Source organism: Austrofundulus limnaeus, unplaced genomic scaffold (genome assembly GCF_001266775.1).
Source record: "Austrofundulus limnaeus strain Quisiro unplaced genomic scaffold, Austrofundulus_limnaeus-1.0 Scaffold36, whole genome shotgun sequence".
Lineage (NCBI taxonomy): Eukaryota > Metazoa > Chordata > Actinopteri > Cyprinodontiformes > Rivulidae > Austrofundulus > Austrofundulus limnaeus.
In genome coordinates this window covers 2,596,691-2,613,762 of record NW_013952438.1, presented here as the reverse complement: position 1 = coordinate 2,613,762, position 17,072 = coordinate 2,596,691, and the positions used below count along the sequence as shown (strand labels likewise).

At 38.2% G+C, this 17,072-nt stretch overlaps 2 protein-coding genes across 2 annotated transcripts in view; both read left to right on the top strand.

Moving 5' to 3' along the window:
- Positions 1-10,974, top strand: part of aif1l (allograft inflammatory factor 1-like) — an 18,232-nt gene extending 7,258 nt beyond the window's left edge. Inside the window, exons 3-6 of the mRNA XM_014006614.1 lie at positions 693-759; positions 3,705-3,746; positions 6,728-6,890; positions 9,505-10,974. Coding sequence (XP_013862068.1) covers positions 693-759; positions 3,705-3,746; positions 6,728-6,890; positions 9,505-9,592 — 360 coding nt within the window. The 3' untranslated portion in view covers positions 9,593-10,974. The remainder of the gene's footprint in view (positions 1-692; positions 760-3,704; positions 3,747-6,727; positions 6,891-9,504) is intronic.
- Positions 10,975-15,058: 4,084 nt separating this feature from the next.
- Positions 15,059-17,072, top strand: part of prkaa1 (protein kinase, AMP-activated, alpha 1 catalytic subunit) — a 16,235-nt gene continuing 14,221 nt past the window's right edge. The window contains exons 1-2 of the mRNA XM_014006613.1: positions 15,059-15,275; positions 16,691-16,832. Of these exons, the coding sequence (XP_013862067.1) occupies positions 15,179-15,275; positions 16,691-16,832 (239 nt within the window). The 5' untranslated portion in view covers positions 15,059-15,178. The remainder of the gene's footprint in view (positions 15,276-16,690; positions 16,833-17,072) is intronic.

Sequence of the window (17,072 nt, the reverse complement as noted above, 5' to 3'; positions counted from 1 at the left end):
TAGGAAGGGGAGCTGAGAGCAGGGGGAGGGACTACAAGGTTGTTTCTGTTCAAAATTTTTCTAAGTTTTTGGGTTCCCAAGAAACTACATACAGCAGCTTTAATACTTTCTGGAATGCACCTCCTTTCGTTTTACATTGTGTAACCCTGCTGGGGTCTTGAGAATCTCTGTGGGCGATCTTGTTTTTTCTCTGTGTGTGTGTGTGTGTGTGTGTGTAGGAGGGCATGTTTGTTCAGTTGTGATAGTAAACTATCTCATGAACCAGTGGACTGATTTTATTCAAACTCATGGAGAATAATCATTAAACATCTGAAACTCATAGACTTTTGAAACCATTTATGTTCAAGATGGCTGCCACAGCTAAATGACCTTTGCTGATACAGAAATGGTTAAGTGAAACGTGATGGTAGCTGAGAGTAATCCCCAATGTAAAGCAAAAAGATTCTGCAAAATTGCATGACAATACTTGTTTTTGTTTTAATATTTCAACAACTACAGTATTTCTCAACAAATTATGATCTTAGAACTGTGGCGAAAAAGAGGTGGGTGAAAAGCATTCCTTCAAATGCAAGGCTTTGAGTTAGAAATGCTTTCAGAAGATCATAAAGAACATCTGGTTTCATCCCAACTTGTAGAAACCTGTTTTCTGTGCGGCTTTGATCAGTGTTATCTGTTGTCTTCATCCTTCTCAGGAATACCTGGAGGACCAGAAATACAAAGATGAGGAAGGCCTGGCTGAAAAATTGGAAGGCTTGAAGAGTGAGTAAATCAGTTCTCCCCTCATCTGCCTCATTATCTACCATCTTTGTTGCCCTTTTGAGTTTGCATTCTTTTCTCCGGGTTTTTGTTCTACCTTCGGCATTTGTTTCTTTGTTGCAGGCTGCACACCCACATAAACATTTTAGTCACAAGCATTTTGTTTTTGTCTGTGGGACTCGTGGACCGCTTTGATTTCTAAATGTTTGCAGGGCCACGTCCTCAGTGGCCTGAGAGGAATGTGCTGGGGCGTTCCTCCACTTGTTGTTTCAATATTCAGAACCTGGCTGAGTTAAACCGAAAAGCTCCTGGGAGGAGAGAAAATATTTTTGCTAACTAATTTGCAGTAACAAACTTTCACAATTTGCAAGCACTTAGCATTTCTCAGCTGTTAAAAAGAAACGTGTGGAGTTTGTAAAGTATTGATCTCTGTAAGATGTAATGTAATGTTCAGGACGGAGTGACACATGGCTGTTTATTCTAAAATGGGGTGCAATTCTTAAAAAATGGGAAATATGCTACAGTGTCCTACTTCGTGTAGGCTTGCTGGAGGAAATGGAGCAACAATATATAAACAGAAAGAGGCCAGGCAAGAAAGTCCTGGGAGGCTTGCTGTGTTTTTCCCTTATTTCTCTCATACTGTCCTAGTGAACCAAAGGTCAGCATCAAAACTTATGTATCGACTGATGGGTTCATATCACTGTTTATCTTTTCTTGCGTGCATGCTGCAAGAAGTTTCTATTATTTCTTAATTGGTTGAACTCTGTAATGATCTCATTAATTTTATGGATTTTTGGAAGCCTGCCATGAATGTGGTCTACTCTACCGACAAAGGGAAGTGTCCAGGGGGCAGTGGCTCTGCTCCAAGCTCCCCCCGAATGATGGAGGTCCTCATCTTTTCTTTAAGGCTGAGCCCCAGCTAGTCTATGGAGGAAACTCATTCAAGTTGTTTGTATCCAGGATGTTGTTTTTTTTTTGGTCTTGACCCATAGCTCATGAACATAGGTGAGGGTTGGAACAAGCCTGTGGGGGGCAGTACAATGATCTGGTTCAGCAAAGTTATGTGCCCAAAGGTGATCAGGGTTTTCCATTAATGGATTTTTTTTTTCTTTGCTGATGGCATGGCGTGCTCCAAGATGACAATAGCAGGATTCATTGGGCTGAAATTGTGAGTGACTGGTTCAGGGAGCATGAGACATCATTTTCACACATGGTTTGGCTCCACAGAGCCCAGGCCTGAACACCTTCTGAGACCAGATTATGGATTAATGAGCATGTGCTAGAAAATAAATTTCCTATGTCTCACTTTGTTGCATTTTGTTGGAGGAAAAGCTAGAATATTTGTCATAAGGATTGTGTTAATGAGCTAATGCTTGTGGGTGTTCGAAGTGTCAACTTAGTTTCTGTTTTGTAAAGTTTGTGTACTTTTTTTTTCTTCCTGTAGCTCATGCTTAACGTTATCATAACAGCATAGAAAGACTTTTTTGTCTTTTTTTTTAGCCGTCCCCAAAAATCTCAGCAGGAAGAATGGAATTTTTTTTACAAACAGAGCAGTTTTGCTCTCATGAAGGTCCATGACTGGGAAATCCCTTATCTTCTGGCTAAAACAACAAGAGGAAGTCACTGGTGTTATCATACGCTTGAAGTTATTTCATCAACAATCCTCTTTCAAATGGGAAAAACCCCTTCAGAAAACTGCTGCCCAAGTGGTTGACAAACCTGTCAACCAGTAACTCAGGTCAAATCAAAATACCTGAGTTGCTTTAGTCACAAGCTGTGTTTATAAGAAACAAAAAATACATCTTTGTTTCTAATCTCGTTTTATTTTATGAACAAAACTAGATCAGTTGTAAAAAAAAACGGGAGGTTTTTAAGTTCTGTTCCTCAGACGTTTTCCGTGGCTGCAGATGATCAACAGGCTGCACTACGACAAGTGGTCCTCTCAAAAAGTTGTTTGTCTGCATGGAGGCCCACTCCTGAGAGTTTTTGAACAGGGTGGGCATTGTCCCATCCTGCTCCCCCTCTACCCCATCCAAAACACACAGAGCTTCCATTGTAAGACAGAAATAGCAAATGTAATCTAACTACAGGGATCTTCTAGAGAAAAGAGAAAGGAGGGAAATTTGGGGAGGACAAAAATTCTCTTTACTAGAAGCAATCACCTCAATGATGTAAAGGGCTGTTTAAAGTAAAAGCAAGTGCTGTTTCAAATGAGCTTTTCCATTGTTTTTATGGATATAAAGGTATTTTGACTTCATAAAACAGAAAATCTGGCATGCACCCTTCAATTTTAAGATTTAATGTATTCTGTGGAAACCTAAGATTAAGATGTGTTGGGTTTCAGTTTTTTCAGAAACCCAACACATTTGCTGCTAGAGACATATTTTGGCATCACATGAAAGATTTATTCTGTTTTACTTGATTTATGTGGGAAAATAGCTACAGGTTTTTAAGTGAAAAAAATTCCTTTTTTTAGTTTAGTACAAGTTTTGTTTAATGTTAATATCAAATTAGGGATTTTCTCAGCATGATTAATCAAAACTCATTACAATTTGCTTCCAATGAACAAAGTACAAAACTGTAAAATATTACAAAACAAAAAAAATTCAGGATTCTTAAATTTTGTATAGTTTTTTTTTCTTTATGAATGTGGGATCTTCTTTGTAGCCTTTATTGATCTCAGTGTTGCAAATCTAGAAGGATCAGATTTATTTTTAAAATGTTGTCAACTTTCAGAAACATCTTTGCATGTCAGCGTTTGGTTTCTTCCTTGAAGACTTTTGCTGTCAGCAAAGTTTAGAGCTGATGCTGGACAGGAAATGACAGGTGTTTTGCTGACATGTCAGATACTAGCTAGATACTTTTTTGTACTTTAGGATGTAGGGGTGTGTGTGTGGTAGGAATGAGTTTCTATTCTAAATAACAATCTGCGTGTGTTTGTTTTGCAGATAAATATGCTGAGTTTGACCTAACCGATGAAGGAGAGATTGGTGAGTAATAACCAGCACAAGAACAGCAGCTGCACTGCAGATAACAACTGTCAGCACAGCTGAGCACTGAGCAGTGTTGACAGGAGGGAGCAGTAATTAATACGGTGTGTGTATTGTCTAGCCACTGTGACCACAGGACCTAAACAGGCTCATGTGTCATTGTCGTATCCTCAGTGAAAAGTGAGAGTACACAATCTGGCCTTGAACAGGTGTGAGGTGAAGTGTACAATCAGAAAAATCTGACACTTCTGAAAAGTGTTTTCTTTTTCTTATTTCTTTTTTTGCTTTAGACTGATAAAAATTCCTAATAGCTACTTCAGATTATTTCTCCTCATCCTAGTGTGGCTGTTTAAAAATCCCTCCAACTTAAGAGTGTGTAACTGTGGCTGTCAGGTGCTCTGCTGTTGTTTTGGAATGACCTATAGAAAACATGCTGAATGATAACTGCTCCTCTAAAAAAGACATAGTCCTGCAATACAGAATCTGCTCCTTAAATCTAATCAAGTTTTATGTCGCATATTAAAAAAAAAAGACAAATTTAGCTTGTTAAATAGCATTGCTGTTAGCCTTGGTAGTAAGCCTTCAGTAGACTGTTTTACAGCTAAACATTCACCACCACTCAAGTTTAGACACACCTCATTCATTGGTTTCCTTTTATTTTTTTCTAAATTGTAAATGAATACTGAAGTCGAGCAGAATATCAAGGAACACAAGGTACAGAAACATGATAAGAAAAACAAACATTACAAAAGTATTTAGAAGTTTGAAGACGAGGCCTGGATCACATTAAAAGGTGATAATCGTAGAATGTCAAAACAATAAAGCCTAATGCAGCCAGCAACTATTGGCAAAATTATTGTTGTTGTTGTTATTACAACGACAGCGGGAAAGCCAAGAGCTGTAGTTAACGTGGATGGAGCCGACGGAGGGAGGGAAAGCCAGAGAGAGGGGCACAGCGGTAGTTAACATCATAAAATGTTTTACTTTGAAGAATCTAACACATATTTGGGTTTATTTAACACTTAAGTTTGCTTCATGATTCCTTATGTGTTCCATCATTGTCTGGATGGATGACTTGAGTATTAATTAGCATGGTAGGAACAAAAATAAAAACATTGATTGAGAAGGTGTCTTAAAGCATTTGGCTGGTGGTGGTTTGTTACAAATTAGGGCTGGGCGATATGATCAAAATTTTATATCACGGTATTTTCAACATTTTCACCAGTTTCACGGTGTTTGACGGTATTTTTCTTTTCATCACAGCTCAGCTGATAATAAAATGTACAAACCCTGCTCATACATGTCAACTTGTACAGATTGTAAGTTATAAGGCTTTAACGTCATTTTGCAGGTATACGGACATATAGAGTAATCTCACGGATCTTTTCAAGTCTTACGGATTTTTTCAAAACCTGATTTTCAAATTTATCTAACATGTCAGAGCCTGTAGGATGATTTTAAAAAACAATAAATAACATCAAACAGCCATCTTTTAACCTCTTCTGCCGCTAGAAATAAGTTTTGAACTTTTTCCGCTCTCCTCTCCTCCTGCTGCTCAGCGGGCGCTTTCATGTCCGCAGCCGCTGCACACCCCCACCGTGTGAGTTGTACGGATTTTTGAGGCTTTTTATAAAAGTAAACGTCCGAAGAGGTTGACATGTATGCCTGCTTATTGACTTTTTTCTTTTACTGTACCTCTGTCTCTGTTTCCCTCCTCTGTGTCTGTTCTTCTCTGACTGGTGGTTGGAGACAGTAGTCATGTATTTTGGTCCAGTTGTGAAGGAGGAGGGTTAAGAAAAGATTCTGATCGGGTTTATTGTTTTTATGTTGTTTATTAAAGCTTATCAGCATGACTCACCTTACACACCAGTCAATTCCAACTCCACTACGAACTACTTCCTGCAGGCTTTTCACAWTAGAACCACGTTAAGTCTCCATCAGCATAACGTCTCCATATTAACTAACCGCGTTAAATCTAACTGTGCACGTCACTGAAGAGGTGTTTACTACATTCAGCGACGGCAAAAATGGGATGTTTTTTTAAACGTCAGTCAATATAAGCAGCGGAATCACCACCCGCGGCTGCAACTAGCAGCTCCAAACATTAGCATGCTAACGCTCATGGCGGTGCAGCAAGGAAAAATGTCCCCTGGAAAACAACGGTTCACTGGCGGCTGCGACGAAACGTTCCGCTATTTAAACCGGAATGTCCGGTATTCAAAAAATTCATATCATAACAAAAATAAAAACCAGTATTCGGTACAAAATGGTATACCGCCCAGCACTATTACAAATGCTTGTTTCAAATTAATGATACCATTAAGAGTGATTGAGCTCTCCTCTGGTATAGTTTTTTTTTTGTTTCTTAGCTTACTGTTTTTATTTTCAAACAGTTGACTTTGTCATTTTTAGAAAGAGACAGAAGTTGGGTGAAAATTTCCAGCCATCAGAAAGCTGACTGGAAGCTTTCAAACTGTTTTTGTCCTCTGAGCAACTATCAGAATAAAATGATGCAACATAACCAAGAGATGAAGAGGGTGACTTGAGCACTGATATTGTTAATGACCTCATGGATGCATTGGCTCATGGATCACAATTATGTTTGAAAGATAATTGTAGATTTGCTGCAAAATAATTAAATAAATAAAATATTCTAGTAATTTATGGTACCTACACTACTGTTCTAAAACAGTGGTTTTAAAAAAGTTAACATATTTAATTTGTTAATCAGACTTCAATGCCTGATTGTTTTCTTCTCATTAAGTTAAACTTTAGTTTTACCCAAGGGTGACAAAAACCACTGCCTGCCTTCTGTTGTAAATGGTACCTTTTTCATAAAACTTTTACAAATACCTATGTATTTCTATGTATACCCTAGTATTTCTGAAAAACCTTGTGTTTTGCTGTGCAATAACATCATAAGTAAGTAAATTATCTCGTCCCTTCCTATTATCAATGTATTTCTCGTCACTTTGTCACAGATATGATGGGAATGAAAAGGATGATGGAAAAGCTGGGGGTGCCCAAGACTCACTTGGAGTTGAAAAAAATGATGGTGGAGGTGACCGGCGACAGCAGCAACACCATCAACTACAGAGACTTTGTCAAAATGATGCTGGGCAAGCGCTCAGCTGTGCTCAAATTGTAAGTGAATGTTTTTGTCTGTTGTAGAAAGGATTAACGTTCAGCTGTAAAACATCATCTGGTTCAGTGTATGTTCATACAGTGACGGTGGTGTCAGTCAGCTGCTTCATCCAACAGCAGGGGGCTCAGTGATGTCACTACACCCTGGCTACATCAATCACCATGGAAACCCCATCTATCCATAGACTACACCCTTATATTAATCTGGGATCATGAGCTTATGTAACTGATTATAGGCTGATTAACAAGTAGCAGTCATAAAGCGCAAACAAAAAGCTCCAAAGCTCATCAGATCCTGCTTAGTAATTTCATCCTTCACATTATAAATTGTCTCTTGACTTGTTGTTTTTTAAAGTAATTCCTGGTGGATAAGAGCCTGTTTGAGTCTGTTGTGTAATGAGTTAATGTAGCTGGTGTAAGCCTTTTAAAGCAGCCTTGCACTGGGTCAGCGTGGCTGCTGCCTGAGCTCTGCTAGCCAGACCCCAGACAAATCCCGTAATCCCAGCAACATTTAGCAGAATGCAAAACTTTCCCTACTTTACCTTCACCCGTTTTTTTAAAGTGAATCCCATAATCCCACAGCAAGATTTATAAACGTCTCATTTCCTCTTGCTAATCTTGCCACTTGGTAGAAGTCCAGTAAGATAATCTCCACATTCCATAAATGCTGTTTAACATAGTTTTAACCAGGAAAGTGATATGCCACTCCACACGTTTTTGTTTTGGAATGGGTTGCATGCCATGTCAGTGTACTTTGTTTTCACTATTTCACATTGTATCTTTGTGGTTCTCTTCATATCGTAGTCTTTTTAAACAGTTTCCAAGCTCTCTGGGCCTGCTGATAACGACAAACGGCTGCAAAGCTTTTCATTCGTGGCGCTCCTTTTGTCTTCTGGGAGAGGAAATGAGAGGGTGAAGTTGAGGGTACAAAATCGTGCCAGAATATTGTTCTTCACAGCATTTGGCAGGGCAACCATTGATTTTTGTTGCCATTAGAGGAAAAACTATTTGGGTCAGGCTCTACAGTTGGGCTCAGTTAGCATTAGGGCAGCACACAAGTACTAAAGGACACACAGTTCTTGTAGTTTGATCACACTGGGTTTTAAATGACCAATGAGGCTCCTGCTGACTGGTTAACAAGTAGCAGCAAGTGATTGTAACAGAACTAAACAAGGCCCAAGTACATGCCTGTACTTCATGGTGTTGATTAGTATTTTGGTCAGCTTTTAGCTATACTCCACATTCAGCAATACATACCTTGCCAAAAGTCAGCCAATCTATCAGTAGTGATCACTACGGGTCAGGCTGCTGCACTGAGTGGGGGAAGAAAGGAAAGAAAAACAGAATTAAGTGTTTGACAGATAGTTTTAGTTGCTGTGTGTCAGATTCCTCATTGGGATCATTGGTTCTTATGAGCTTAGTGGAGCTTTGCCCAGTTTTCCAGAAAAGGAAATTAAAGACGGGCATTTGCTCTAAATAGCTCCTGTCCGATAGTATAAACCATTAACAAAGCACCCACTCTTCATTTCCTTTTAATTAAAACAGACTCTAAAAATGACTATTTATTAATCCATGGAAATCTGTTCTTTGCACCTTTTTTATATTTTTATTCAATTGCTCTAATTAGCTTTCAAATTTTCCATACTGTTTCTGAGTTACTTCCCTTTTTTGATGTAAAAAAATATACAATGCTGAATTAAAATGTATTTGATGCTAGTGACACGATGGTTTTGTCCAAAACATTATGGAACTATATTTGATATATTTAAGGCTTAAAGTTTTAGAAAAGAAATACTGTAACTTCAACAAATTTATTTTTAAGAACAAACTGTTAGCAAATCAATATTATTGGGGGGTGGGGGCATCTGATTAAGATGCCTCCTTTTTTATAGGTGTTTCCGTGCACATCCCACTGGCAGGAGGCCCTGGGGAAGATACAGGGCTTGTTGGAGGGATTATATAACCTCTCTGCCTTGGGATCCCCCAGGACGAGCTGGAGAGAGGGATGTCTGGGTTTCTCTCCTGGGCCTGTTGCATCTGTGACCTGACTATGGATAAGTGGCAGGAGATGGGAGAACTTTTTAGATCACCTTTAAAACAACCAAAGTTTACCATAATGCTGTACAATTAAAACAAGGACTTGAATAGCCTAAAACATAAAATCATCTGAGATGGTAAAACATAAGGTATAAAAGCAAGTAAAAAGATAAAACTTGATCCAGAATGGAAAATTGTACAGTTTTGGGTTCAATACAGCCAAGGCACAATCTCCTTTACTCACCAGGCTACAAACATAAAATGAGTTGTCCAGAAAATCTAAAATATTTAGATTTTGAATATGGGCAAAAAGGTTCTGATGAATATTCAGGTTCCAGAGATGTAAGTGAATAAGTCTGTCTCCATTTTACTTAATTTATTTCCTTTTTCTCATTTTCCTGTCAGACACAACATATGAGAGTAAATGTGGCTGTTTTTATGTTTTGAATAATAACTTTGCTTTGTTGAATATTTGTATAAACACAAACCTTATTAAAGTGGTGACGCCACATGGGAAAACACAAAATGTTGCCTTCGTGTCTGACTCATTGTTTTATGGCTCTTTTTCTCATCGCAGGATTTTAATTTTTGAAGATAAAGCCAACAGCACCCCCTGCAAGCCAGACGGACCCCCTCCGAAGCGGGACATCACCAGCCTGCCTTAAGCTTTGGCATCTGTCTTCAGACTGTATCAGAGACCATCCATGGATATGTGGAATAGCATGTGACGTATTGATGTGGGACCAGGGATCCGGGATGATCATTTGTGAATATATGACGTGTGTATGAGGTTTGGTCATTTGGAACACTGAGCCTAAAATTCACAAAATGATGTCTGACTGTGAATATTATTTATGTTTTTTTTCTATAAATCAAATGTAGCAGTGATAGTTGTACATGTAATCAGACTAAGTTACTTTTTTACTAAGTGTTTCATGGTTATATTTTAAGGGAAGACTCTTCACAAGCTGCTTTTCCATCTTTTCTATGGATTTTAAGGGTATCCAGTTTAATCATGTGTGAGTTGGACACTTTTGGAGAATTACAAGATGAGGAGCAGTTTTTCCAACCTTTAATGCTTTTTTTACTACCATCAGTAGTCAAGCTTGAATTCCTGTTAGGCCAGAGGATGCAGGTTGGGTTTGTCTCCATATCGTCTGACCCTGAACATCTCATTTAAATTAGGAGTCATTAATTTAGCGTCTTCTGCTCCATTTAGAATATTTCCTCACATTTGAGAGAAAGGAGGAGATTTCTTTTGAACTTTAGAACTCTGTTAGTGGTTTGGAGACGAGCTGTGAGGTTAAGCACCTGCTCTGTATGAGTGGAGTTTGTTTTCTAAGGCACACAAGCAGTACAAATGTACATACTACATGAAGTACAATCATATTCTTTTCAAGTGCCTCAACTTGCAGATACTGTAGAAGGTGGAAGATTGAAGAGCACAAACATTCTTTACAAGTCATTTTAACATCATTGTAACATTTTTATATTTGGTGAGATTTGGTTCATCACATGGACGGAACTGTTTTTTGTCATCTGTGTATATTAGTTTCTATGTTTCCACCATTTTCCAGTCACTGTTTTGTCAAGTGTTTTTCTGGAAGATTTGTCTGTATTGTTATTTTATCAGCCACTTATATTTGAATAATATTGGGCTTTTTTTTTTGTCCAATTTCCTTCATTTGTGCCTCTGTATTCATCTGTTTATTGTACATTTTCCTATATAAGTTACACTAACTGTTGTGAGATTGGTACTTCTACACATAACATGGTTTACATGCTTGTTTTGTTTGTCGTCTCATAGAAACATGACATTTTAGTGTTGATGTAAATTGTTTGACACCAAAGGCATTAAAGTTTTCTTACACTGGCCTTTTGACTTCTTGCAGAGCTGATTTGGCAGATTTGAAACCGTCTTAACGGGAAAGTTTTGCTCTTTTTGAAGTGGGAATCTGTGGAGAAGTTTACAACCTTTCCTGTTGTAGTCTTTGTCCACACACAAACTGTTTGTTAACCTCTTCATATTCAAAAACACAGAAACCATCCCAGTTGAACTTTTTATTTCCAAACTGAGTTTATTCAAATAATCTTTTAAAAATATTTGACTTTTCCACAAGGCACAACTTTTAAAGCTAGTTTTCATTTATTAGACAAAAACATTAAAGCGGTAATTTGATTTTGAGTAATATCTCTGGACTTTATTTCCAACCTCAATCTGTCTTTAAAGAGAAATGCAGCTACAGGTTGTGTTGGAAAATGATGTGGTGCATTTTTGGCAGTTGTGTGCCAATACATACAAGTGAGAGTGATTCAGTTTTACAAACCTCAGGCTGCACATTGCATGACCATTTTCCATTTTTTTTCTCACATGATCAAAAATCTGTACATTCATAACAGCCACTGTTTTCCCCATCACGAGGTTTCACTCTGTATAAACTTGAGCAATAAATGTTTCTCTGAAAATACACCACTGTGAGTGCAAACAGTTCTTTAATTTCAGCGCAGTGTGTGAAAGCTGTTTGTGCTGCTGCTTTGGACTGTTGCTGGGGTGAGGAGCAGCATGGAGGATAATGGGCAAGGCTCTAACGAGCACGCTAACAGGTGGACCTAGTAGGATTATTATAAGCACCTTAGTAATTAAAATGATAACCACTGTAGCATGTAATAAACTGTCAGGGAACTTGGAGCCTCTGTCAAAAATAAGAGTGCTAAGATTCTGTGAAAAGGAACTAAAAATAAGGTCAGCAAACACTGATCCCTGGCCTGCTTTGGGTGACATTTATGAACTTTTTCAACACGTTTTAATACTTGTCTCACTTCTGTTAAAAAAAAAAACACTTTCTGAGGTATTTACTCAGTTTTTGTTGGTCAAATATATGCTATGTTTATTTAAAAACAAATGGTTCTAATTTGGCTTGATAAATACTGTGCAGTGATTATTCTTTTCATGAATGGACATTGCCATCTGTTGGACACTCAAAGCATTGTTTGGTCTCAGTCTGAGCTGAACATTAAGTTTTCCTATTATTTAAAACACCCTCTTCAACTGCCTTATATAGAGTCAACCATCTTTGCATTTTTCCCATGCATGTGAATACACAAGGGGAGCAGGGGGCTGCTATTGTTGGTGCCCTGAGAGTACCTGAGGGGCCACGTTCAAGTGCCCAGAGTGTTGCAAATGGGGGGGGTTTCCCATATGCATTATTATTATTATCATTATTGTTATTATTTTTAACCATTCACCCAATCACAATCCTTAGGGGTTAAATCTGTATCCATTCTTTAAAAATGTTGTTTTTCTCTTTTGGTGACATGTCCTGTTTGCATTTTTTATTGTTTTTATGCAATCTTTTAAAATTCAGGCAATAGATGGACAATTCCTACAACTGCACATACAGTATGTAAATGATGTGGGAACTGGGAGTACCAAAGGTGCTAAAGCACCCACCTTTTTGCATGATAAAAGCTAACAAAAATATATTGGATTTCATCGATCCCCATGTCTCACCACACGCTCTGATCCATCGTGGCCGATTTCTTTTCAGGAACAATGATTCCTGTATCAGTCTTCAGCCTGCTGATGCTTTACTGGTCATCTTCTTCCTCTGTGACCAATGGCCATGTACTGGTTCCCAGAATAAAACACAACTGGCACATTCCTTCTTGTGTCAGAAAAAAACAAAATGACCAGCCAAATGAAGTTGCTTGATTTTATCTTCTTTCCACTTATACACTGATCAAAAAATTAAAGAGACCACGCAAATAACACATAGATCTGAATGAATGAAATATTCTCATTGAATACTTTGTTCTGTAAAAAGCTGAATGTGTTTTGTCAATCAGTGTCGCTTCTTAAGTGAAGAGTTTGATTTAACAGAAATTTGATTTACTTAGAACTATTTCATTCATTCAGATCTAGGATGTATTGTTTGAGTGTTCCCTTTATTGTCCTGATGCATCTCAGTAATCCAGGTAAAAAATCAAAAAGAAAAAAAATTGTACAGGTCTTCTGGACGGGTTCTTCTCTAATGAAACGTTTCGTCTCTCCTCCAAGAGACTTCTTCAGTCTGAGAGTTTCAGGCAAAATTCAGGCTTTTAAGCCCTGCCTCCATGTGACTGATACTCACATCACATGGCTATCGTTGACACTTAATTAACACCTATTGTTAACAGGGGGTGGATTGATACTGGCAATAGCAGTACTGTAGGAGGGGGACAACTGAAAACGGAGGCCTCCACCTCTGTTTAATGATGGACGGTCTTTCTTCACAAAAATGGCTTCTTTTACTCCTCTCTCAAACCAACGTTCCTCTCTATCAAGAATGAGAACATCCTCATCTCTGAAAGAGTGACTGCTGGCCTGTAAATGAGTGAAAACTGCAGAGTTCTGGCCATTAGACGTAGCTCGTCTGTGTTGGGACATTCTTTTGAACAGTGGCTGCTTTGTTTCCCCGATGTATAACTGGTCGCAGTCCTCCTGGCACTTAACAGCATATACAACATTGCTCTGTTTGTGCCGGGGCACCGGACCTATGGGGTGAACCAGCTTTTGCCGTAATGTGTTTTGGGGTTTGAAAGCCACTGGGACATCATGTTTAGAAAATAAACGTCTCAGTTTCTCTGAAACAGGTGACGTTTAATTAAGTGTCAACGATAGCCATGTGATGTGAGTATCAGTCACATGGAGGCAGGGCTTAAAAACCTAAATTTTGCCTGAAACTCTCAGACTGAAGAAGTCTCTTGGAGAAGAGACGAAACGTTTCATTAGAGAAGAACCCGTCCAGAAGATCTATACAATTTTTTTCTTTTTGTTCCCTTTATTATTACTTTTTTAGAAGTATACATAAGCATCCACCAATGCGTATGTAAATCTCACGAGAATTACTTTTTAATGATGACAATTAAGCTCCTGTTTGGTCCATCCCTAATAATTTTTCACACATACTTGCAGTACCCTCTATTTAAAACATTTCTACAGCTACAAATGACATACAGTATTTACATATAACATTACACAGCAATATTACTATTTAGTATGCAACATAGTGCAATAGGATTAAGTTTTATCCTAATTACAGCTAGTTTATAGTCATTTAAAACTTGTCTGCTTTAAATATATTCCTTTCTATATTTTGCCTCACTCTTTCAAAATAGGTGTCATTTTTAAGGTTTTAAACTTTGGAGTCATAACAATGAACAAACAAGGTTAGATGTGAAATTTGGGTAAGAGCTTTTAAATAAAAAGTTACTTGACAGTCAACACAGCAGCCTGTTTAAATATGGTTTACCAATACAGCTGTGGTTCTTTTTCTGTTTCTAATGTTTGCCTGTCCTTTGTGGCGTATGAATGAAGTATGAATAGTGTGGATTATGGATCAGCATAACGTTTCTGAGTTCATGGTTAGTACACTGCTGTGGTTATGATTTCAAACAACACACATGCAATCTATGTAAACAAAGATTTAAAAAATATGCAGTGCTTTCCTGCACATTTGCCATTATTGTGTGCACTGTAAAAGTGGGTTTTTTTTGTTTAGATCTACAGAAAGATATGCTAGACTACATTATAAATTCCATGTTGTGTTTAATGTGTTCAGCTTAGCATCAAACAAGGGACTAATCTAATAATTAGATTAATTGAATAGGCTTCATCAAGTGGATAAAATTGTATAAATATTTTAAGTATTAATATCTATTTATTATTATTTATTTTTATTTTCAGTACTCAAATTTAGAGGTAACAGTAGAAACAAACTACATCCACTCCAGCTTGTGCATTCAAGTTAGTCCCAGCTCAAGTTTCAACAACAGCATAGGTTTCTCCATTCACAATGAGGCATTCACAAAAAAGGGAAAATCTTGTTCTCAAATGTAATTATGGTAAACTTCCCATCTGTTGATAGCAGCGTGATGCCTGGTTGAAAAAAAATGACCGGAGGGCAAAATACCTATGAATTTGTGACATATAAAAACACTGTGAAGAAGAGTCACACATGCGTATCAATAAGGTCACTGTAGGTGGTGGAAAGACTTTTTCATGTTTTCCGAAATATTTCCGAGCTGTCGGCGTGCCGTGAAGGCAACGTTTTACGTCTTCCGCACTTCCGACGAATCACGCACAAGCCGGGGCGCGTTCCACTCTCCGTGCAGCCGGAGAGGAGCCGCTAGACAGCCGCTAGAGAGACGCACACATACAGCTGAGTTCGCTCCGTTTCCGCCTGCAGCTAGAGAAACGCCACTGCGGGAAGATGGCGACGGACAAACAAAAACACGAAGGAAGAGTTAAAATCGGACATTACATTCTCGGGGACACACTCGGAGTGGGGACGTTTGGAAAGGTTAAAGGTAAGCCTGACTTCCACTGTCGGTACATCCTGCCAGCTGAAGCACGGTGTCGCTTTTTTAGCTTAGCTGCTAACTAGCTCCCAGTGACTGGAGGCTAACTGTCGTTAAGCCAGGAATGTAACATATATCTTGTCATGCTTTTCATTCGGTTTATTTGTGATCAAACCTAACGCGTTAGAGCTATTTAGCTACACAACAACTGGTAAATGATTGTTTGAGTGATTCATTAACACCAGTTAGTATGTGCAGCACTGTTAAACTGGCCTGTGTGTGAGCCACAAGTCTGCTCAGAGAATCACTGGGAAGCCTTCCTGACTGGTGTTGGCGCTACTTTCATTCCCCGTTTTCAGTATTAATTTAGAAGCACGTCATTACGGTTTTTCCCCCAGCTTCTGTTTTAATGTCGATGTAATGTTTTTGCTTTTAAGTGTGGTTGTTTAAGCAGAATTGGAAAAACTATACGCTTAGTGTTGTCACGAGTTGTAACAAAGGGGTCAATAACACTGTGACTTGCTCAAGTTTTCCTTGACCGGATATGCCAGCTGTGTACCTTTTTTTTAATAAACATTTTTGGCTCATGGAAACATTATTTTGTGCCTAAAATAAAGTTAAATGTACCAACCCCATCCAAAGCAAGAAGTCAGGACAACTACTGGTTCTGTTTACACTTATTTTCCAGTGACTCATCTCTCCTGCACTCTCATGCTATTTGTTGTTGTTGAAGGGAAAACACAGCCTCAGTTCACTGGAGTTGATGCCCTTTGATAATGGTTTTAGAGCCTTGCAGATTGAATATTTCACCATCTGTTCTGATGAAATACCTCTCAAGTTTAATACTCTTTGCTCCTCAGTCCATCTGGCTTTTATAAAGCATTTCTATAGATGGGTTTAAAGTTTTGTTTCAGCATGATTTTTTTTTGTTTGCATATGTTTTCATTCCCTGTCTTTGTTTTTAGATAAATACAAACATATTTAGGAGCTCCCCTCAGGAGAGTAACTAATCTTTGCGTTATGTTTACTGTGAGGTTTTTCAGCGTTACACTTTAATATGGGTTATGTGTGGTTTTATTAGATCTAGATGTATTTGGCGTCGTATTTGAGCTAAGAGACACAATAAACACCTTTTTATTTCATCAGACAGCAGTTTGATGTTTCCCTCTGGATTTGTTGTAGAGCTACAAAAAATAAAAATAAAAACGTTAAAAGGAATGTGAACTTTGGACTTTAACTTGACAGGCAAATAGTGACATGACTCAAAATAAACATAGTTGTTGTTCACTGTCTGCCACATGTAAATAAGCTAGAAAAAACACTGAGTATATATATAAAAAAGACAACTCCAGTTTTCAGTTGTTCTTGCTTTGTGACTGTTTTGAATTCTGTAATGTACATGTGTTTATGGGTTCGTCCTGCAGTGGGCCAGCATGAGCTCACCAAGCACCAAGTGGCAGTGAAGATCTTGAACCGGCAGAAGATCCGCAGCTTGGACGTGGTGGGAAAAATTCGTAGGGAGATCCAGAACCTGAAGCTTTTTAGGCACCCTCACATAATTAAACTGTAAGTACTAGATTACACACCGTTCACTTCTCCATAATCCCTCTGCCGCCTAGGCCTGTCACGATAACAAATTTTGCTGGGCGATTAATTGTCTCAAAATTTATTGCGATAAACGATAATATTGCCTGGTGACCGTTTTACAACTAATAATTATAAAAGTGTAATGTGTAAGTGTAATAAATCAACAAACTTTCATTTTAAAAGAATGTTTAACAAAGTGGACTCAGTCTCTAACAAAAA